The sequence below is a fragment of the Bicyclus anynana genome, chromosome 19 (assembly GCF_947172395.1).
Source record: "Bicyclus anynana chromosome 19, ilBicAnyn1.1, whole genome shotgun sequence".
Classification (NCBI taxonomy): domain Eukaryota; kingdom Metazoa; phylum Arthropoda; class Insecta; order Lepidoptera; family Nymphalidae; genus Bicyclus; species Bicyclus anynana.
This window is the reverse complement of record NC_069101.1, coordinates 10,632,038-10,656,765: the sequence shown is the minus strand read 5'-3', so window position 1 is coordinate 10,656,765 and position 24,728 is coordinate 10,632,038. Positions and strand designations below refer to the sequence as shown.

The 24,728-nt window shown below is 35.8% G+C and overlaps 1 protein-coding gene across 6 annotated transcripts in view; it reads right to left on the bottom strand.

The window, feature by feature from the left end:
- Window positions 1-1,362: 1,362 nt before the first annotated feature.
- The window catches only part of LOC112046535 (cGMP-dependent protein kinase, isozyme 2 forms cD4/T1/T3A/T3B), a 215,760-nt gene continuing 192,394 nt past the window's right edge, over window positions 1,363-24,728 (bottom strand). For all 6 annotated transcript variants that reach the window (XM_024083203.2, XM_024083204.2, XM_052887530.1 and 3 more), the window contains 7 exons: window positions 14,582-14,676; window positions 13,940-14,086; window positions 5,700-6,019; window positions 4,794-4,881; window positions 3,444-3,628; window positions 2,432-2,648; window positions 1,363-1,731 (listed from right to left, as the gene is read on the bottom strand). In XM_024083203.2, coding sequence (XP_023938971.1) covers window positions 1,566-1,731; window positions 2,432-2,648; window positions 3,444-3,628; window positions 4,794-4,881; window positions 5,700-6,019; window positions 13,940-14,086; window positions 14,582-14,676 — 1,218 coding nt within the window. In that variant the 3' untranslated portion in view covers window positions 1,363-1,565. The remainder of the gene's footprint in view (window positions 1,732-2,431; window positions 2,649-3,443; window positions 3,629-4,793; window positions 4,882-5,699; window positions 6,020-13,939; window positions 14,087-14,581; window positions 14,677-24,728) is intronic.

The following is a 24,728-nucleotide window of genomic DNA, read 5'->3' as shown; positions in this document are numbered from 1 at the left end:
CCCTCTTTTATGTATTTTTTTTTCAACTATTTTAATGTTTAAAATTGTTCTATTAAAATATTACTGATTTTCTAAAATATGAATCTATTGATAGAAGTATGTTTGTGTGTATGTATGTTGTAAAGATTAAAATAGTCGTAAAGTACGATTAATTTTTTACTGTATGTCTGAAAATTATAATCATTTATTATTTAATTTTTATTACCTACTATGTGTTATAATCTAAATTGTTAATATAATAAATAATGTGAACAAGGAACATTATTATGATTGCATATAAAATTATCTGTAATGCTTGTAAATATTTTTTTCACAATTTATGTATCACTGACATAAAAATGTAAATATATATGTGTGTTCTATATTCTATGAAATATTAAAAACGGTTAATTAATTTGTGAGCACCATTTTGTTTACAAAATTGTTTTTCTCATAACAGTAATTTTACTGTAGGTATATAATGAAAATATTGGAAATGGTGTGTTGGATATTACCTTATTTGTGAAATAAGTACAATACTTTACATATTGTAACATTGAAAGTATAAAACGTAATGCTGTAACGGAAAAAAAAAACGGAAATTATAAAGGTTGAAATTTTTCTGGTAACATTTTGATATTCCGAATACCCTGATACGTTTGGAAATAAAAATAAAAATAATAATTGGAATAGGCTATTCAGAACAGCAAATTATAATTAGGTATGCATGATACTTAACATAATACCTAGTTTTAAAATCAAAATATCATTAATTTATGTTAAACTAAAGTGTAAGATCTTTATGTGCCTGCTTACTCCAAAAATAAAATAAAAATATACAATATACAGTTAATTTGCAGTTAATATTAAAATATGTCTCGCTAAGCCTAAAGCGGCATAACTCAGATAGTATATAATTTTATGTGGATATATAAATTCTCTAAATAGTCATCTGCAGGATTATTTATTATGTTACCCTTGGCAAGCGCTGTAACTAATATAATGGCAAACAGCTTTATCAGCAAAAATAAAAACTAAATGAGATATTTCTTATTCATATCTTACTCGATTGCCATATTCGATTACTTTATGGTTAACTCGTTTAACCTCTGCTGCTAACTTATTGAGACTACGATGATGAAATAATAAATGGTTTCATGATTATGTACCTACTTTAAAAATATAAAAAAAAACTGTACTCGAAAATTTGCGCCATCTAGCGGCAAGTAGCTAAACTAAGTCACGAAGATTTTTATTAGATAGATTTTTGATAGATGGCGCAATCAGAAACATACATGCTACAACAAAATGACGACGCAATTTTGTTCAATGCTTTGAAAATAAATATTATAATTATTATTTGAAACGATACCTAATAAGTCATTATAACTAATAAGTCACCGTTAAGCATAATAACTAATTTTAAAAAGGACATTTAAAAACTATTTAAAACGACATGAATAACACGATTCAGCTAACTAGGTTAATTACTCTCTCTTGTAATAAAAACACTTTGTGACATCATCGTGGCCCCAACAGAAGCGTAACTACATCCAAGTTGTACAGTGTCCCCACTGGTTCAGTGGTTAGAAGGTGGCGTCCCATCCGGAGAGGTCGTCGGGTGGCGGTTCGTCTGCGTCGGGCGGGTATTGGTCGAAGTTGTGGGTGTCTACTGCAGATTTCACGACCGGCGTGATTGGTGGGTCCAGTGTGCGTTGCGCCAGACCTTCCCAATTGAAGCCGTCGAACCATCTGCAATAATTATTCGTTACTCATTAATTTCAAGGTTTACTCATTACATAAAAACCATTAATTTGCGAATTGTATATGACAAACATTTAAAAGACTGACGGCTTTACGTGCTCTTCGAGGCACGACGGTGTATCAACACCGACATCCCAATTCCACACTGATAAAGTGATCAGGACTCAAACCCTGGACCTTATCATCATGCCTAGAAGAAATAGTGATTGGAAGGAGGGTACTGGTAGCCCAGCCGCTCGGCGGGGTTGTCGCGGCACAGTCGACGAGTGTAACAACAACAATACGCACTTGTGTTTCTGTATCTCGGTGATGCCGCCGCGCTGGTAGCCCACCCGCTCGGCGGGGTTGTCGCGGCACAGTCGATGAGTATAACGACAACAATACGCACTTGTGTTTCTGTATCTCGGTGATGCCGCCGCGCTGGTAGCCCAGCCGCTCGGCGGGGTTGTCGCGGCACAGTTGACGAGTGTAACAACAACAATACGCACTTGTGTTTCTGTATCTCGGTGATGCCGCCGCGCTGGTAGCCCAGCCGCTCGGCGGGGTTGTCGCGGCACAGTTGACGAGTGTAACAACAACAATACGCACTTGTGTTTCTGTATCTCGGTGATGCCGCCGCGCTGGTAGCCCAGCCGCTCGGCGGGGTTGTCGCGGCACAGTTGACGAGTGTAACAACAACAATACGCACTTGTGTTTCTGTATCTCGGTGATGCCGCCGCGCTGGTAGCCCAGCCGCTCGGCGGGGTTGTCGCGGCACAGCTTCTTGATGAGGTTGGCGGCGTTGCGCGTGATGCAGCGCGGGAACTCCACCGCGTCGATGCCCTTCAGGATCTTGTTGTACGTCTTCATGGGGTCCGTGCCCGTGAACGGCGGCGAGCCGGTCAGCAGCTCGAACATTAGCACACCTGCAAGTAAGTAACAACAGGATTAATTATAAATAATAAATATGTTCATGAGCTCAGAAATTATATGATAGTCTCCTTTTATAGGCAATTTATAAGATTGTAGGTAATATTTTATGTGGCATTACTTAAAATAAAGATATTTCTTTAATATAGGTGTAAAGGAAAGTTACTCCTCTTTTCTCATTGCCTTGTGATAGCCTGGATTTAATTATTCACTTTTAAAATGAAAAGAATGGAAAGTGTGTATAGGTACTCGTAATTCATTAAATTTGCGATACTTTCATTTGTATTTCTATTCTTTCAAACCATCAGCAATTTATGTTATCTAGCGTTAAGCATACGTTGTGCATGCAAAAACAACAAAACTTTCCCTTGTACCATAGTCATGTGATCGTTGAAAGTCTTTTTGTTTAATTTATATCATACTAGCGGATGCCCGCGACTTCGTTCGCCCTTAGACCTTACTAAATATAAACTATCTCCCTGCCAAAATTCATCTTTGCACATCAAGCGGTTTTCGAGAATTCATGATGGATACCTTTCGCTTTTATATATTAAGATATGTTGCAATGTATATATTTAGGTAAATAGAATTAAGATTTCGATTTATAATATAGTGCTAAGCTAGGGAATTAGGTGATACCTGTAAGGCTAGTTTTAAGTTATGATGATAATAAATAAATAAATAAATGTTACCTAGCCTACCTACATTGGAACAGCAAGGTAGGTCCCCTCTCCCATAAGGAGGGCCTGTATTGGGTCACTAAAATCGGCTAATAATGATGATGATGTTACCTAAGGACCAGTAGTCAGCGCTGATGTCGTGGCCCCTGTTCATGATGACCTCCGGCGCGACGTACTCCGGCGTGCCGCAGAAGGTCCACGTCTTGCGGCTCGCTTGCAGTTTCTTCGAGAAACCGAAGTCCACCAGCTTCACGTATCCCTTCGAGTCGAGGAGTAAGTTCTCTGGCTTGAGATCCCTGGAATAAAAAATCTCGGCTGGATTACAGGAGTAGTGCGAACTAGGCCTTATCCTTATCCCTAACTAGCTGACGTCGCGCGGTTTTACCCGCATAGTTTCCGTTCCCGTGAGAATATAGGGATAATATATAGCCTATAGCCTTCCTCGATAAATGGGCTATCTAACACTGAAAGAATTTTTGAAATCGGACCTGTAGTTCCTGAGATTATCACGTTCAATCAAACAAACAAACAAACTCTTCAGCTTTATAATATTAGTATAGATGCATGCTGTGACAATCAATAGGTGGGTTTGCAATAATTGCCGTAACTTTGATATTTCTTTATATTTTATTATAGGATTTTATTGTAACCTGTTGGTGTCCTGTTTTAAATAAATAAATAAGACGTTTGGTATATCAATTTTCCATATACATTTAAAAAAAATTGAAATGTCTGTTTGTGTTTTAAAATTACTGTAATTTCTCAAGTGTTATTTTACGACGGTGTTATTTTTGACGGCCTCCGAGGCGCAGTGGTATGCGCGGTAGATTTACATGACCTTGGTTCGATCCCCGGTGGGCCGATTGATTTTCTAGATTGGTACAGGGCTGGCTGGTGGGAGGCTTCAGCCGTGGCTAGTTACCACCCTACCGGCAAGGAAGTACCGCCAAGCGATTTAGCGTTCTGGTACGATGTCGTGTAGAAACCGAAAGGGGTGTGGATTTTCAACATCATCCTAAAAAAATTGCCCGCTTCCATCTTAGACTGCATTATCAGTTACCATCAGGTGAGATTGTACTCAAGAAAAAAAAATTATACCAAACTAAAACACAAACAACCTTTTTTTATTTTTGTCTATTTGTCTGGGCCACTAGGCCCTCTGGTCACATGTTCCAGAGGGCAGTTTGATACTGTTACTATCGCGTTAACGTAAACGCGAATTTCTAAGGCATTGAAACAGCGCCATCTAGTGGCACTACTGCACAACTGTTTTAACTCCATATAAATTCGTGTTTACGTTAACGCGATAGTAACAGTATGAAAACTTCCACTAGGCACACTGTTTTTAATGGGACTTTCACTTGTAGACAAGGTTGTTGAGTAACTTGTTACCCTGGAACACTTTTCACTCACGGTTCCTCCGGGTTTTATGAAAAACTGTTTTTTTCTTTATTGATTTACCTGTAAATTATGTTCCTAGAATGTAAGTAGTGGAAAGCCTCAACAACACACGCTGTATAGAACCTCGTCGTTGCGTCGTCAAATTGTCCTGAAATGAGAAAAATTTAAAGAAAATTAGGAAAAAATTCAAACGATATTTAAATTATAAGCTTTGTTATAAACAGAAACGAAGTATCTATGGGATAAAAATTGGTTGTAAATAACTTAACCATTATTCTGAATTGTTGGATTATTATTTGTCATTCCATTTTCAATATTAAATTAGGTATAATTAATTTGTCTAATTTTGAATGATTTGCTTGGCTTTGGATGTATTGGTAAAGTGTACATGCTTATGAGAGGCACGTTGGTATGTAAAACTATAGAACATCTTCAATCCAAAGCCATGCACGCAAGTTAGTTTAGGTATATATAACAAACGCCAAAACCATTACTTCTAAAGGGACTCATAGGAATAGATATAGCCCTTTAGAAGGGCAAAAGGGCGTATTCACGTAGAAAGCAGGTTGCATGCTCATATCTGCGTATCAGCTGGCCTATTGCAGTAGGCAAATGGCAGTTTGTCAATTGTTTATTTTAATAAGCACCGGATGATATTTGTTACTGTCAACTAGCATACGTCAAAGATAGTGAATTAGCCTCTGCAATACTGAAAACATTGAAAACTCCCACTAGTTTACAACGTTTTTATACTGTTACTATAGCGTTAACGTAAACACGAATTTATATGGGATTGAAACAGTTGTGCGGTAGTGCCACTAGATGGCGCTGTTTTAATTCCTTAGAAATACGCGTTTACATCGTCACAGTATCAAACTGCCACTAGCCCCTCTTATAAGCTATGGGGTTGATCGGCGCAAGCAACCTGTTCTCTACGTACGCCATAACAAAAGTTCAATCGCATACCTCTATCTCTCAATATGGTCCACAGCTCTCCTCCAAGGCAAGTCTCCATCAGCATGTACAAGTATTTGCGGTCTTTGAACGTCTTGTACAACTTCACAATGAATTCGCAGTTCATTTCTGACATGATCTCCTTCTCCGACATTATGTGCTGTTGCTGCCTCGTTTCGACTATTTGTGCCTTCTTCATCTGTTTCAGGGCGAAGGATCGGCTGGAGTCTCCATGGATCTGGACTAGCTCAACGCGCCCGAAGCCACCGATGCCAAGAGTTGCGATGATACGCAGGTCGGTGAGTCGTAGGTTTGCAAACTCTTCGTTAAGTCTGGAATATAGAATAGTTACGGTTCAAATAGATGTACGAGACGAGCTTGCATTCAATAGATTAATGAATGTCAGGTCGTGTGGCAGAGAGAATAACTTTGAGCAGATCTCGGGATTTGTGAATCGGGTTAGGTAACTCTTTATACTCGTGCCTACCTAGCGGACGCCCATATCGTTGTTCACGTAAAATCTTTGAAAAAAGTAAGTAATTCTGGGAAAACAAGTAGCTTATGTTCTGCTTCAAGGTTCACTTTATTCCAAATTTCAGACAGACAGACTTACTTTTGCATTCATAATATTATGTATAGATGTACCTAAATAAAAATTCCCTAGAAAATGGATTTCTTGAATTTTAATGAAATTTAAATTAAATACTAGAATTGACACTCATAACTCTAGAATATACAATTTTTATTAACCAACTGCCAAAAAGGAGGAGGCTCTATGTTCGGCTGTATGTATGTCTTTTTATGTATGTCCAGCAATATTTCCGTCATTTGTGGACTGATTTTGAAATTCTGTTTTTGTTATCCTCATCTCAACCAAAATATTTATTTTATGACCTTACTGTTTAAACTTTGTGTTAAGTTACAAGGCGAGACAGACAAAATTATGAAAGAAACGTACCATGGTAGTACCATTTCCTTCCCAGCTATCAAACCAGCCATTTCCGTTCCAAATATTTGACGTAAAAGCACCTATCGTCAGTCTAGATGTGATACCTCGTAACTGTTAGTTAATTTTGGTAAAAATTGATTTTGACGCAGAAAACTTCAAACAGCTTTTCCGGTGGTAGCCCGTAAATGTCTTGTAGTACGTACTTAAAAAAATGTTTTTGGTCGCATAAAACAACTTTTAGTGATACCTAAAAGATGTTTCTTGTCTCTCCTGTAAAGTTCGTCAGTTAGCACTTACGAGCTATCACATCTAGACCGACGCTATGCTATGTATGATCTAAAAAATATCTCCAAAATCCCTCATTTAATGCAAGTCGAAAATCTTTAAGGTTATTGTAACAAAGCCGTGAACGAAAGCAAGTTGATAATCTTGAAATCCATTAGACCTTGTAATTAGTCGAAATGTAAAGTACAATCGCCTTCGATTGTCGTTTATCACGTACCGAGTGCAGCTGCATTGTTTTAATTTACAATACCGGCGACAAAAACGCGGGAAATCATCAATTGTGTGACGGTAAAAAGGTTCAAGTTTCTATGCCAAAGAGGAAAGTTAATAACCTGCGATTTACTTCCACTGTTCAATACTAATTTCTTTCACCATTGCGGTTCGTTGATAGTGAAAGTGATAACCGATAACTGTAACTTTTGGTTTCGTAATTTAATAGGTGTTTATTATTGTTGTTACTGCGCTTTTGTGTTTGAAATTTGATATTAGCAGCGTTTTACCTGAAATAAAACGCATATTAAAATACTTACCTAACTGGAAGCTTTTATATTGAGAGTAGCATTTCCGTTTCCGTCGATTTTATACCAGTTTTCGTACTTTTATTGACGTCAGGTTTGGCTTTGTGGCGCCACCTGGCGGTGTCGGGCTCGGGAAGTTTCGTAAATCGCTGAGCGCGACTCTAGCTCATTGGCTCAATATATCACCAGGCAGGAATTACTTAAAGCTTCCAGTTAGGTAAGTATTTTAATATGCGTTTTATTTCAGGTAAAACGCTGCTATTAAAATATTGACCTAACTGGAAGCTTTTATATTGAGAGCCTGTTTGTTTTCGCCTGGTGACGCCACATATTAGATTATGTATCTATTATATTATTACGCCAATGTGATTAAAATAAAACTTTTTTGTAACCAATAACACTTGTTTATTTCTAAATCAATTAACCTTCTTTACAAATAATAATGAATAATAAAAAACTCAAAATCGTTATTACATAATATTAAATGCGAAATCAAATCAATATAGTCATTGATATTAACAATCGTTAATTTATTGAATTGAACAATTGAGTTACACTTTCTAAGTTATTACTTTCCATCACTTCACGTCTATAATAATTTTTAAAAGTATTTGCTGATTGCCAATTTCCACGAGCCAATATTTCATCGAGGGAATGATTTTCCCACCAACTTTTGGATGCAACTGCCGATCGAATACTACCAGGAGTAGCAGATATGCCGGCTTCTTTAAATAACGTTTTTATCCAACCTGCTATAACCGTAGGCGAGGCAGGTTTAGCTAAACCTCTTATTGTTACAAACAAATTCTTGGTTTTTGCTGCATTACGTCTATCATTCAACAACGTAATAGATTTATTAATCCAAAAAAGAGGGTTAAGGTTATTATTATTTTTATTTACTAGTAATTTCCAGCCAGATTGTCTATAATCACTCCTATCAGTTTTTGAACCGAACTGTGGCCAAAATATAATATAATCATCAGATTTTATACAATGCTTATCATCAACTCTAAGTAATGTTAGATCATGTACACGTCTTCCTGAACATAATAGTAATATAACAGCAGTATGACGAGATACTTGAAATTGATTTTTTAAATCTACTGAATAATTAACTAAGTAAGAAGTTAAATCACTAACATTCCAGACCGGGGGTTTGGAAATCTTTGGATTTTTTAATGCAATGGCTTTTAGGATATGCTTTACAAGAGCGTGGCTGCTTAAGAGACTTGAAGTTTCAGCGTTACATAAAGTTGACACTACTGATTTATGTAACAGGATTGTATTATAAGATAATTTGTGATTTAAGTGTAAATCTGCCAAAAATTGTGCCAACTCTGAACCAGTGGGGTGAATAGTATTAATATTTTTACTTCTAGACCATAAGCACCAACGTTTCCACGCTGATTCATAAGTTTTTAGAGTAGATTTTCGCCAGGAATTTTTAAGCAATGATAACTGTTTAGAATTCCAAGTTTCTGTCGCCTCTGACCACCCCCACATTTCCAGACTTCGAGAACTATCTCCTCGACTTTTGGAGGTGCAAGGCCTGTTGAAGTGTCGATGAGAAACTTCTTTAGATGCCTTAGAGTTATAGGTGCTGCAAGCGCTCGGGATCTGAGATCCGCCCGCCAAAAGACTTTCTCCCACCGGGGTACTACTATCAAAAATATTCCCATCGCCTGGTTCAGGTGAGACAAGACTCTCGGGATTAGAAATGGTGGCGGGAATACCCATGCAAGTTGGAAGTTCCACGGGATGCTGAATGCATCGTAAAAAAGAGCTTGGGGGTCCATCATGTCTCGCGTTACATAATTCTGGACTACATGAGCCTTCTCTGAAGCGAAAAGGTCGATTACCGGGGTACCCCACTTCGCAAACACTTTTTCTACGCAAACTGGGCGTAAGTGCCACTCCGGCGGGTGGAGATGACGTGATAAGTGATCTGCATGACCGTTGTATTTGCCGGGTATATATTGTATTCTGTAGTGAATTTGATGTTGATCTAGTAACTCTAGAACTCTGAATGTTATATTCAATAGAGGTAACGACTTCGTCCCCCCTTCCCTCCGTAAATGAGCGACAGCTGTCTTGTTGTCGCATTGAATTAAGATGGAACTGTTGTGTATGTGATGAGCTTGATTCTGGAGGGCATGTAGTATGGCCAACATTTCTTTCTGATTGGAATGTAGTGCCTGTTCCTCTTGAGACCATGAACCCCATAGAGCCTGATTGTTCAGTAGTGCTCCCCAGGCGTGGTCTGAGGCATCTGTTACTAAAAAATTTTTTGCCGTAGGGTAATGAAGTGGAGTAGGCAGTCGACAATTCTGAGTCCACCAAACTAGTTCTTCGATTACCTTCAACGGTAACGGGTAATTTTTTGATGATGGATCCGGAATTGTGTTTTTGAACAGCAACAGGTATCGATGATTCAATCGTCCTCGTGGAACCACAAAGCTCGCAAAATTTAGAAGACCTACTATTTTTTGTAGCTTTTTTAGAGTGGATCTTCTTTCTTTTAACACGTGATTTATGTTTGCGATTATTACATCGGACTTTTCCTTTGGAAGAATTTTCAGATTTTCCCAGGGTTTCCATACTATTCCTAAATAAGTTATCGATTTTTGTGGCCAAAGAATCGATTTCTCGAAATTTATTTGCCAACCAAGGGTCTGTAGTAACTGTACTGTAATTTTGACATGTTCCCGAAGTGTATGTGCGCTTTGATTTGCTATGAGAAAATCGTCGAGATAAACTATTATTCTTATATTCCACCTTTCTCTTAGAACTTGTGCTACCCAATTTGTCAGCATTGAGAAAGTTTTGGGAGCCGTGTTTAGTCCGAATGGCAAGCAAGTCCACTCCAACAATTCTCCGTTGTATACAAGGCGTAGGAAGCGCCTCTGTGATTTTATTATATTTACATGAAAGTAGGCTTGTGTTATGTCTACTTTGCTTAACCAATCTTGGGATTGAAGAAAGTCTGGGATGCGGTGCATGTTTATCAAGTGGAATGGTTTTGCTATTATGTAATTGTTTAGTGCTTTGAGGTTGAATATAGGTCGTAACCGGCCGTCGGGCTTTGGCACCAAAAAAAGCGACGAAAGGAAGCTCGGTGTGCGTGGAGCTACCTTTAGGATTCCTTGTTTTCTCATTTTGTGTACTATTGCAGACATTTCTTCCGACACAGGAGTGTGAAATGATGTTTTGTTTAGGTTGGGAAAAACAAGAAGAGGTTTTTGAAAGAATGGTATGCGATAACCTTGTATTAACCTCTGTATGATTTCTGGTGCTCGCATTTTCTGCCATTGCGAAAGGTGGTGCACTAAACGACCTGCTTGAAACGAAGTCGAGTCAATCTCTCCAGTTATCTTTGGAGTTTTTGGATGCGTTGGAGCGTCCTCTGTAGCTACCCTTAGTGGGCCGCGAGCCCCGGGTCGGAAAGGATTCTTTATCCTTTGCATGATAATCGAAATTATTTTTAGTATGTTGATTTCTAGAAGCATAACCGGCACGCTGATATCCACCCCGCGAGGGTGGGTTATAATAATGATGCGTGTAAGATTGTGCATGAGCGTGAGTGCATTGTGTATGCCGTGCCGAGTGTGTTCCACGCGATGGAACATTTATTACGCCTTGCCCCCGCGAGGGGCGGCGATCTAGTTGACTATTTTTTGACTGTGCACATCCTTCCTTTTTGGGCCAAAAAGCCTTTCGGACGCCGCCAGCCTTCTCCAAGGTGGATGTGAATTTATCCGAATCAAATAAATGCGTATCTGTAGGTGGTATTTTATTCAATAATGCTTTTACTAATGGATCACGAACTTGGCACGTGATATGATCACGGCGCATCTCAATAGTTTCTGCTCTGTGGCCACAAACCATTTGTAATAAATCTGAAAAAACTTTATGAAACTCACTGTTGTGAAATAATTCCTCAATTTTCGCAGTTAACTGATCAGAATTTGTATTATTGTTTTGTCTGGCCCAAGAAAGCAAACCTTTTATTGCGTCCTGTAAAGCTAATTTTTGTTTTAAAATGCAGTATGTGATAGCTGCATATGCTTTTTCTGTATTTGCTAGATGACGTAAGGTATCATACGTTTTTACCTCTTCGTTTGATTCTAGGTCTATGAAACCTGGAGTATGATTATAATTCTTTTGAGTTTCTGCGTATCTAACCTCAGACCAAGAAGCGGTACCGAAACGTTGGACATCAAGTAACATTTTTAGGAAACTTTCTGATGTTTTCGGAACAGTAGGTTCCTTGACCTTAGTTTCTATATCAAAAGAAAAATCTAAACACTTTTCCTGTTGTTCGAATTGACACTGTGGTTCGTCAGGTATATCTCTATAAAGATCACCACTCACTTGGGAACAAATTTCTTCATAATTATGAGTATTACTTGATGTGACAATATGTTTACGTAACTCACCGATCTCTTTTGTTAGCTTGTATACGTCCTCCATCATTCGTGATTTATGAACGCGTCTGCGTCGTTTACGTCGCTGGCGGCGCGTCCGTTTTGTAGTACTATCCGAGGAAGAGCTCGAACTACTGCTGGACGAGCTACTACTATTAGAACTGCTGCGGGTTCGCTTTCTAGGAACCCCACTTGGGCCCGCCTCTTCCACTATATTATCCATAACCTATTATTTAGGCAGTCGGAATAACACTACAAAAGAAAATATAATGTTACACTCTATAAGTACGAAAACCTTTACAAAAAGACAAAAGACAACATTTTGATAAATAAGGTAGTGATCCGAACGGACAAACCGTTAAAGTAATGATCACGTACTATTTTAGTGATTCAAACGGACCAACCGTTAAAAATTTATCACGTAGGTACTATTTAAAATTTTCTGATAATTATTAAAAATAATGATCACGTACCAATTAATGTAAAGTAGTCACTGTGAATTCGCTTCACTTTATACTTTTACTATCACTTTTTTCTTGCAATGTCGGGTACCCACTGATTGCAAGAAGTTGCTTCGACGGTAAACGAAACGCCAATGAGCTAGAGTCGCGCTCAGCGATTTACGAAACTTCCCGAGCCCGACACCGCCAGGTGGCGCCACAAAGCCAAACCTGACGTCAATAAAAGTACGAAAACTGGTATAAAATCGACGGAAACGGAAATGCTACTCTCAATATAAAAGCTTCCAGTTAGGTCAATATTTTAATACGTTTTACGAATTCTATTATATCACTACAATACGTAATAATTGCATCAACAATGTTTAATATTCTCTGCATTTTTGGTAGCGTGAATGGTTTGAATTTGATTGAATGTATTTAATTTTTCAATCATAAATATCAAAAGTAATTCTGATAATTAAAGAAGAGAGCTTTAATTGTATTGTCGACGGATGTAGTTAGCGCTAACACAGGCACTTTGTCTATGATAAACAAAATCAAATAAATCTAAACTAACATTACAAGGAGGTAAAGTTTGTGGACTTGTAGGGGGGTAATCTCTGGATATACTAAACCGATTTTGAAAATATTTTTACTTCTAAGTCACGTTATTTGTGAGTGTTATAACCTTTAGGTACTGTATCCCCGTATTCTCCCAGGAATGAAACTACGCGGGTGAAACCGCGGGGCATCTAGATAAAATTTGGTACAGAGACAGATTATAGTGTGAAATAACACACTTTTTATGAAATTCCCATGGGAATAAGATCTACGTGGATGTCGGATGAGAAAGCAGCATACAACTAGCAATTTATAAAAATAATCAAACAGAAGATTAATTAAAAATAGACGACGCACGGTGGTTCATGCAATAGGTATATGAGATCACCACAAAGCTAAGTCCATTACAATTTCCACAATTTGGTGTGGAATGACTTACCGTATAACATATCCAAGTTTGCATTAACAGAAACACAACATGTTATTATTGAACGGTTAGACAAAGGACGCCCAAAATAGTAATGTTTTAGCATACCAATAGAGACTGTAGTCGCATTCTTGCTAAGCCTATTGTTGTCCATATCGGTCTTACAAGTTGTTTTTGTGAACTTGACACAAGAACAAAGTCTAACATCTAGTATATCGTTGGCAAAGATCGGTGAATGTGTGACCTGATTCTGACAGCAAATTATTCACATGTATATCAAATGAATATGTTAAACCAGTCTATAATCTAAGATGTGACCTTGAAGTGAATGATAATGTTGTATTACTAAATATGCGGCTATCTTATGGTTACTACAAAATTTTAGTTGCCTAATTTAGTAAGAAAAAATTGATCTTAGGTACTGTGACTGACTGAATTAAAGGACTTACTTACAAACAAACATTTTCTGCAAAGTTTTCTTCACATCATATATATTCATATTTATTATTAGTGCCTACTTAGAGAACTTCATTAAACACTGATTTGATATTAATGTAGATCATCATTACTTTGAGAACTAGTTTTGAGGTTGCTAACAAAAATGTCTTGCAGATCGCCTTTAAGGTTTATTCTTGGAATTTGACTTACCTCTGTCTATCGTCGCCCTCGTCCTTGTATTTGCTGCGGATTTCATCCAAAGTGGATATAAGCTGGTTGAAGGTCTCCCTGTCGATTACCAGACAGGTGGTGCCGTTAGGAGAGTCGCAGATGATGTTTGCAGTTCGAAGATCATCCCTGAAATATGTTTATCAGTTGTTACTTTCATATTACATTGTTTAGTATAATGTCCTAATATAATGCTAATTCTAATTTTCTATGATCAGGCTATCATAGAAAATTTAAATTAGAATTTGTTTTTAAGTTAAGATTTGAAACAATTCATATAAATATATTTATTTATATGAATTGTTTCAAATCTTATCTACGCGTTCCCTAAACCATGCTATACAGACCTGTAATTTTAATAGAGCAGTCAAATTGTTTAGTTAAATTGTCCATGTGTAGTGTCCGTCAATTTTAACAGTAGGTACAGTTAAGTATGACCGTCTAAAGCGCAGGTTGCCCATTTTTCCTTTGGTAAATAATTGATTTATGTTTAACATCAGCTAGATTTAGTGTTTCTATTATATCTGCTATTTTGGATGTCTTTCTTTCTATATCAGTGGTTAAATATGATGCGAGTGTGTTCAAAAACAATCTATAGTAATATTATAAAATTATGAAAATTACCCTTGTAATGCTTTCTCTCCGAAGAAATCTCCTTTCGTCAGAGTTCTTATGAATTTCTCGTCATTGCAGTTCGGTAGTTTTTGTGTTACTTTGACCTGAAACGAAGAAAGTCTACATAAATAACAATGTTAACGGAATCGAATTTTTTAAGTAATAAATATTTCAATTACTGGCATAAAATGTGCACCGCACATATCTAAAGACGAAATAAAAATAAATATAGACTAACTATAGACTCGAAAACATCGCTCTATCTTTCAATACGTTGGGATGGAAGAGAGAGCGATATTTCAACTTCTTCCACTGGTGGTCAACATTATGTATTTTCCTCTGGACGAGATAATTTCGTTGGCGCAAATCTCAGTTCAGGCTTACTATAACTAAGACTAAAAAGTATAAGTCAATTCTTAGGAGTCAATGAGACCTTCTTTCATAGGCACCATCATGCCCAAAAGAAGGTTTCAACAATGAAATTTATTAAAACTTGTATGTTTAACCAATAAAGATTTTGTATTTGTCAATGATAAACGATTCATAGTGTGTATATAGAAAACGAAACAAACTGGCGTAAGGATTCCAGGAGAATCTATACTGAATCTATAGGTTTTCAATTCAGTAACAGATGTAGATAACTATTCTATCGCATCAATATATAATTAAGAAAAATCAATAAAAAATAAACCTACAAGATCTGTTGGACTTTAACTTTTGGACGCATGTGGCAGAATTGTTGCCATCCATTGTTAAGACAAAAAGAGATAAGACAAGATGTTAAATATCGCATGTGTGACTATTTTCATTTGAACTGTACAAAATATTGAGTCTTTATCTTTGACCCTAATGAGTATTTGAGCAAACCAAAATAACTAAAGATAAGAGGTATCGGGTCACTAGCGCGGTCAAGTTACGGATATTGTAACCAATTTTCCTTGTAGTTAGACATTGTAGACGTAAAGATAATATGGTAAAACTATTTGGTTTATATCATCGTAAAATTTTTGTGAATTTCAGAATGCCAAAAGCAAGATTATTTTTTTAATTTTACAGAGATATTTAAAATTTTCCTATTAAAGACAAATTTAAAACAAATTTTAAATTTTTCTTCTTAACTGTCAGTCAACTTCAGAAACTAAATAATATATTCATTTTGTTTTTTATTGTAAAAAAAACAGTGTTTCATTGAAATTAGACGTAGCGAACAAAAAAACCTTACGAGCGTAGGCTAATTAAAAATATTTCTGAACTAAACGTTTTCAAAATATCGACAAAGTTTTAATCACCATAACAGATTTGTATAAACCACCAGAAGTAACTTTCGTTTTGGTACTTTACTGATGTAATTTGTTGATGCAATTATTTAAAAGTAGTATTTTTACGATTGCCGATTTCTCTTTTTTAATTCATTGTTACAAAATTGACAATTCAATTTTTACAATTATATGCTTTACAGTTAAATTGTTAAAATAAGTATTTAAATATTTTGCTTTATATTCGTAGATTTAAGGATTGTACTTTATGTTCAAACTATTGGTGCTATATGGCATGAAAAATTTACAATTGAATTAAATGATGAAAAAAAAATTAGAATTGATTGTACAAAATTATAAATTAATAAATCATGCAATAAGATATAATCAAGTAACCTAAACCGAAGATATCAAAATACAGGATTTCCAAACAAAGAATCTTAAAATCTGCAACCTTAAATTAAATGTTTATATTGGTTATGTCTACCAATGCAGTAAACAAATTAAATTTCTATGCGATATGGATAGATAGTATCAAGCTATCTATCCATATCGCAAGTTTGGATAGTGGTCAAGATCGTAATGTTGGAAAGTTCTAACAAGAGGTTTTTATGCAGGAGGGAAAATATGCACCTCCTGACCCCAAGACGTTGGTGTTCCTGCCATTTTGGCTTACTACCCCTGTCTATCACCGTGCTCTGTTTTGTCGTCCTTCTCTTTGTACTTTATTATTCCTTCCAAATAAAATCTACAACTTCCTATTTCTCTTTCGTCTCCAGCATTACGATGCGTAGATTAAGAATTCTATTTCAATTCAATTCAATTCAATGTCGTATTACTTACTATTACTCTTTTTCATTCAAAATTAGGGCAGTGGATTATCGTGTGTTTCACATTGTCTTCTTCTGGGAAATTCAAACATCAAGCATTCGGCGGAATAAATTTTTTTATACGTTTAAGGTAGGCTTAATAAAGACTCTTTGCTCTGTGCCATCCAGAATGTTTGGTGTCCATGTTTTCTATTCACCCACTCCTGTATGTCTGCGTGTCCAGCGGCCACTTGTTGACTGGTTGACTCATTCTGTCTTCATTTCTGTCACATGTGGCCATTCTTGTCCATACGTGGATGTTGTTGTTGTTGATGATGATGATGATGATGATGATGAAAATGACGATGACGATAACAAAAGAAGAAACAACCAAAATCCTTTACATAAAATAGCTTGATGACGTGGTGATTACACGGTAGAGAAACAATAAGCAAAAGCAATTATGTAAATACACCTTAATCGCGTAAACCAGTTACATCCTGGTTGTCCATGGTTTGTATTTACAATTACAATATATCTAATATACTGACCAAAAATATAAAAAGATTTGTAGAATCTTATACGTACATAATTGTGTTTAATGACCAGTGATTTGGATAAAAATATATACATATAACAACTGATATCTTTACTTAGCCTTAGCCTTTTTAGAATTAATATAATAGGTTCAAATTGTTTTTTCAAAATCAATCTTGACTGACATTGTAGATGGTACTAGAAACAGGAAGGGAATTCCAAAGCTTTATCAAATAAGGAACCAAATCGCGTATATGTTGCTTAACAAGACGATATACGTAACTGTGCTGGCCATTGCGATGACTTTTTTTTCTGATTCTGTATTTTCTATAGACTCCATAATAGTATCGTAGCTGCGTCATAATATTTAGAGTGAGTTCAAAAGCTCTGTCAGAGTCGAGTTCTAAATAAAGGCAAATAATTGAGGGAAGAAATAGCTCTTTAAAGGCGTCTTCTGTGAGACTCAGACCTCAGGGCTAAAGTGATTTTCTGACCGAATTTGTATCTAACTCTTTTTATCAGAAAACAGATAAAATTAGATTAGAGTCGAATTTGAAACACACTGCCGAAGTTTAACGACATCGTTAGAGAATAGAATAATCTTAATTTGGTGAGAAGAAATTATTGAATATTTAAGTATGTATAAGCTCTTTAAAGGCGTCTTCTGTGAGACTCAGACCTCAGGGCTAAAGTGATTTTCTGACCGAATTTGTATCTAACTCTTTTTATCAGAAAACAGATAAAATTAGATTAGAGTCGAATTTGAAACACACTGCCGAAGTTTAACGACATCGTTAGAGAATAGAATAATCTTAAATTGGTGAGAAGAAATTATTGAATATTTAAGTATGTATAAGCTCTTTAAAGGCGTCTTCTGTGAGACTCAGACCTCAGGGCTAAAGTGATTTTCTGACCGAATTTGTATCTAACTCTTTTTATCAGAATACAGATAAAGTTAGATTAGAGTCAAATTCGAAACACACTGTCAAGGTTTAAAAACATCGTTAGAGAATAGAAAAATCTTAATTTGGTGAGAGGTTTAATATTTAGGTAATCTGTCTGCTAAAATTATAACGATTAAAAGTCAAACTTATGGTATTACAAGAAATTCATTAGTTAAACATCAAACAATGAATTAATTTAATATTCATTAGGTAGGACTGTATTTAATTATAATTCTTTTGTTTGAAATAATTTGCATGTTTTGTTTGCAACAAGAGCAATAAACTTGGTGTGAACTAGTGTCACAACTCACAGGGTCCAGGTAATGTAATTATAATAATTAATTAATGCTGATTTGACCAGCATTTTTCTTTGTTTTTGTCCATTTTGCTTGTTGACTGCATTATCTTGGTTACGTGATAGAATAGGGCTTGGACTTTGACTCCATTTTCTATTTTAGAAAGTATACATCTGTTTGTTAATTACAATTTAACTCAAAAACTGCTGGTAATAAATTAAACCAAATTTTACTACTGTTTTAATATAAAATTCATTGTAATTGTTCAATATTTTAGATTTGATTGAGATATTTATGACATTTTTGATTTTTTTTATGCGAAGCCAGGGTAAGTAAATTCTAATTTAAAATATATTGGTTTTCTTATCATGTCAGATAGATGTGGAATGTTCTTCCAGCTTCCGTTTTCCCCACCACCTTCAATATGGGTGTCTTCAAGTCAAAAGTGAATAGGAATCTTCTAGGTAAACGCATTCCAACATAGGCTGCAACATCGCTTACGATAAGGCGTAATTGCAGCTATACTAAAGCTATACTCAATAAGCATTTTTTACCAACAAATGAACTATAAATGAATGTTTTTCTGCCTTCATTTATCACATGTAATTTCATGACTTATTTATTTTAAATGATGTATTGTTTTTTTATACAAATTATATTAACTACGAGGGTGGCTGAAAAGTTTTGAGCCAAATAGAATAGGTACATTTCTATTGGTATTAAAAATGCTAATAGAAATGTATAAAAATATTTTTTAGGGTTTATTTCTTTAAACCCTATCTCGGCGAGGTCACTTAATACTAGTACTACTTAGGCTCAAAACTATTTATTTCTTAACATAGACAATATTAATAATTAAAGCTTATTAATAATTTTGTTTTCCTTACTATAAGAACAAGTAAATCAAATAATTATTAAGTGTGGAATGACTAGATTTATAGCCTCATTTTTAAACTAGTAAACAGTGCACATCGAGTATAACTTAGGTATAAACACTTGTTTATACATAATAATAAAAAACCCTTTCCCGTTACTTTTTATAACGACAATCGACTGGCCTTGTCCTCTCTACCATAACTAACAAGCTACGTCCTCTATTTTTAGGCTCCAACGACAATCGCACTGCCATGGCCTTACCACTACCTACTACTAGTTTGGATTTGTAAGAAGTTGGTTAAAAACATACGTATTGTTAAATAAAAAGTGAAGTTGTGCTCATGGAACCGTCTCCAACGATCTTTAAGAATCTACGGTCTATGAGATTTTTGGGTCAAGAAGCAATTTTGTCACTGTTACGTTTTAAGGAAAATACTTAAAACGTTTTAAAATAAATGCAGGTTCTTTATTTAGAATTATTGTAAGTGATCGATTAATTTGTTTCTAAATCATGTAACATTTAATTTTATCATCATAATCATCATTAACAATTCGGCTCACTGCTGAGCACGAGTCTCCTCTCAGAATGAGAGGGCTCTTAGTCCATCACATTGTTACATCACATTGTTTAATTTTAATGTATTTGAATTGGTTAATATTAATTTATTCTTAATTTTTAATTTGATTGAATTTGAATGTATTATTTTTAATTTTTAATTTGTTTGAATTTGAATTTATTATTTTTAATTTATTTTTTTTTGCTTAATATTCATTTTGTAATTTAAGATTTATTGTAGTAATTATTATTCCTGATTGCTCGAGAAACGAATTGGGAAACTGTAATGTTTCTCTGGGCACTTGTTATGTATATAAATAAATAAATAAATAAATAAATAAAATAAATAAATAAATAAAATCACGCTGGCCAAATGCGGATTCAGACTTCACATACGTAGAGAATCAGGAAAATTCCTCATGATGTTTTCCTTAACCGTTTGTGACACGTGATATTTAATTTCTTAAAATGCACTTAACTGAAAAGTTGCAGGTGCATGCCCCAGACCGGATTCGAACCTACGCCCTCCAAATCAAAGGCATATCCACTGGGCTATCGGTATGTATATATTATTTATTAATAGTTATTTTCGTTAAAATATTACCGTATACTAGCCAGATATATCAGGGGACGCTCGCGACATTCTCACAAATCTAGCATTAGGAACCATAGATTTATCCGGAATAAAAGTAAGCTTATTAAGTAATAATATTAAGTATTAATGCAGGGTATAATCTATATCCATTTCAAATTCATTCACATTCATTCAAATCGTTCAGCAGATATGGTGATAATGAGTAACAAAAATAAACATACCTACCATATATTCGTACTTATACACATACTTTCACAATTATTAGTAGTTAGTGTTTGTTGTTTCAGTGTGTGTAAAGAGTGATTTTAACATGAATCTCACCATTGCTTATTATCACGGATAAACTTAAGTTGGTGTTGTGTGCTTATTATCAACCTTACAAGTAAAAAAATTGGTATTTTTTTTTTAATGTTTTCAAAAATACTATTACGTTAGATCCAGGAGTCAAGTAGAGAGAGTTCAGAGGTTCCATTGCAAATGTTGAGTCAGAGACCTCACTCATGCCTGACCCTGACACGACGCGTGACGCAAAATTGCAAAAGGTTCATTTAGATAACCATTTTACACGCGGACGCACTGATCTGACCTCATACCCCTCTCTCGTTATGGTTGTCGCCCACTTGTGCAAACCATAAAGTAATGTTTATTTTTATTTCAGCAACGAGTTTATGATTGCTGCACGCTTAAATTGCAGGTGCGTGTTTACTATGTCTAAAAGTACATTTTTGAAGGATTTTTTTTATTCTTTACAAGTTAGCCCTTGACTACAATCTCGCCTGATGGTAAGTGATGATGCAATCTAAGATAGAAGCGGGCTAAGTTGTTAGAAGTAGGATAAAAATCTACATCCCTTTCGGTTTCTACACGACATAGTACCTACCGGTACGCTAAATCGCCTGGCGGTACGTCTGTTACTTGTGGTAACAAGCCACTGCCGAAACCTCCCACCAGCCAGAACTGGACCAATTAAGAAACCTCAATCATCCCGGCCGGGGATAGAACTCAGAACCTCCGTCTTGTAAATCCACCTCGCATACCACTGCGGTCGGTGTTACGCAATTTGTAGGTTTCAAGGGAACGGGAACTACGCGCATGAAACCGCGGGGCGTCGGTTAGTATTCTATATTACTTACTTAAATCATCATCATCATTTTAGCCGATGGAGTCCACTGCAGGCTTTTTATAGGGACTTCCAAACATCATGATACTGCAACCTCCACCTGGTGGGGGGTCGACCAACACTTAACTTTCTAGTGGGGGTCGTCGGGATTCCAGCACCTTGGGACCCCAACAGCCATCGGCTCTTCGAACTATGTGCCCCGCCCATTGCCACTTCAGCTTCGCGACACGTTGAGCTATGTCGGTGACTTTAGTTCTTCTGCGGATCTCCTCATTTCTGATTCGATCACGCAGAGATACTCCTAGCATAATTCATTCCATCGCCCGCTGTGCGACTCTGACTTTTCTTATGAGGCCCACAGTTACTTAAATAAATGATATTTTATACCTTACTTAGTTAATACTATAAATGCGAAAGTCCGTCTGTCTGATCATTACACGGCAAAGCCGCTGATTTTCACACGATCAGAGTCGCAGGCTTCCGCTAGTATTTCTTTATTACTTAATTATATAGTATTTCACATTATATTACTTAAGAAACTTAGTGTCAAGGTCAACGCGTACTAGATATATTTACATAACTAACAGAAAATAATTATGTAAATTATACTATTTAGAACTACAGTATTATAACTTGTAGCACTAAAATTAATACATCAACTTAGTATTCATAGTTACAAAGTATTTATAAAACCTTGTTTAGTGCAGGTGGGATTTCATGTAATTAAAAGTGACCATAGTTTGCATTTTAGCATACAATTTACACGAAATAGAATATACATCAGTTTCAGTTTGAGATAAAGATGAAAAGTATACTTATAATAAAACTGTAGCAGGTCTAATTCTGTACATTGCAGATTTTTTGAAAATTTTTGTTGGGGGCAGTATATAAACGATACTGAAGCCAAAAATATTTTTTTTCTATTTCTTGTCTGTCTGTCTGTCCGTATTTTTTGTTGACCGGACATCACGCTGAAACTACGGAATGAATTCAAATGTAACTTAGCACAGTTTGAGATCATAATACGGAGAAGATTATAGGATACTTTTTATTGCGAAAATAAAATAAAAAGGGAGTGTAATAGACGTTGATAATTTGTATGTAAAGTACTTAATTTTATTAGTTGGTTATAGTTTTAAAAATTTGTTCATAAATCATAAAAAAATACGAAATATAATGTGATTCAAGATTTGAAATATGACTTGAAAGTTTATATTGATTTCCACGCGGACGAAGTCAAGGGCGTCCGCTAGTTTTTAATATGTTTGTGCACATCGAGTATGGCTTCAATATTATATAGATTATAGATAGTTGGAAATGCGCGATGACCCTAACGCTCCCGCCCGCGTAGTGCGCTGACCTTGTAGGCACAATAGCCCGACACTGCGGCCTCTAAAGCCTCAATTGCTTGGGTAAAGCCTCTCACTGTGCTCTAATATACATTTATTATTTATGTAGTATATATTATATATTATATTTTTTTTTAGTTGTATATTATGTAATACATATGTAAATTTTAATATTATATTTACGTATATATTATATTATATTTATTTAATTTTTTATATATATAATTACATATAATGTATTGCACCTTCCCGCTCTTTCTTCGCAAGTTCTCTCGTCAGGGGTTGCCTGGTAGAGATTACTTTTAGTAATAAGGCCGCCTTTGCATGCTAAGTTTAATTTTTCTTTTCATTGTTTTAATTTATAATTGTATTTTTTGTGTGCAATAAAGTATTTCTTCTTCTTCTTCTTCTTATACCAACATACCTATATTCGTATTGTAATAAATATAGTGTTATATTTACATTTGAGAAGACATGACTTTCGTTCAGGAGGTCAGGACAGAGGCGGATCCAGGATTGTTGTTTGAGAGACTTAACCCTTCTTCAGCGTAATAGCCCCGTGGATATATTGTGTGCTTTTTAAGAAATTAAATATCACGTGTCTCAAACGGTGAAGGAAAACATCGTGAGGAAACCTGGATACCAGAGAATTTTCAGTGTATGAATTCTGCCAATCCGCATTGGGCCAGCGTGGTGGACTATTGGCCTAACCCCTCTCATTCTGAGGAGGAGGAGACTCGAGTTCAGCAGGGAGCCGAATATGGGTTGATAATGATGATGAACCCTTCTTCACTGGTGTGCAACAGGTTTTTAGCTTGTAGCTGATAATAATTAAGTTTTCTTTCCCAAAAAAAATGCTAAAAAAAATAGCTACATTGTCTTAGCCAGTGTGAAAGGTGTTTAGCTAGTGCCAAGAACAATGTATTAATGTCTAGAATGTTTACAAGATGATGATTATAGCCCGTCTGTCTGTAGATGTGTATTAACATAAATGAGATAGAAAGTGTAATGGTGTAAGTATTATTGTGAATGAATATTGAAATGTTGTGTAACTTTTGTGTTGGGAAGTCTATTAGTGAGATTTTTATAGCTATATATAGGATAGGTAGGAAGATAAGTTAGAGATTGTTGTTATTAGTATATATTGGAGCAGTGATAGCCCAGTGGATATGACCTCTGCCTCCGATTCCGGAGGGTGTGGGTTCGAATCCGGTTCAGGGCATGCACCCCCAACTTTTCAGTTGTGTGCATTTTAAGAAATTTAATATCACGTGTCTCAATCGGTGAAGGAAAACATCGTGAGGAAACCTGCATACCAGAGAATTATATAATTTAATTCATTCTCTGCGTGTGTGAAGTCTGCCAATCCGCATTGGGCCAGCGTGGTGGACTATTGGTCTAACCCCTCTCATTCTGAAAGGAGACTCGAGCTCAGCAGTGAGCCGAATATGGGTTGATGACGAGTATATATTATTATTTTCTTTCCTGTAAGTAATAGACGTTGTCTCGCTGGTACAGGTTATAGCCAAACAATTCGAAATATTACTGGATAGTGTGCCTAGTGGGAGTTTTCAATATTTTCATACTGTTACTATCGCGTCAACGTAAACGCGAATTTATAAGGAATTGAAACAGATGCGCAGTAATGCCACTAGATGGCGCCGTTTCAATTCCTTGGAAATTCGCATTTACGTTTACGCGATAGTAACAGTATCAAACTGCCACTAGGCCCTCTGAAGAAGACAATCAACTTCCGATATAAAACCCATATTTTTGTAAGAAATCTTTACTTTAAAAGGGTTTTGCTATTTGTGTTTT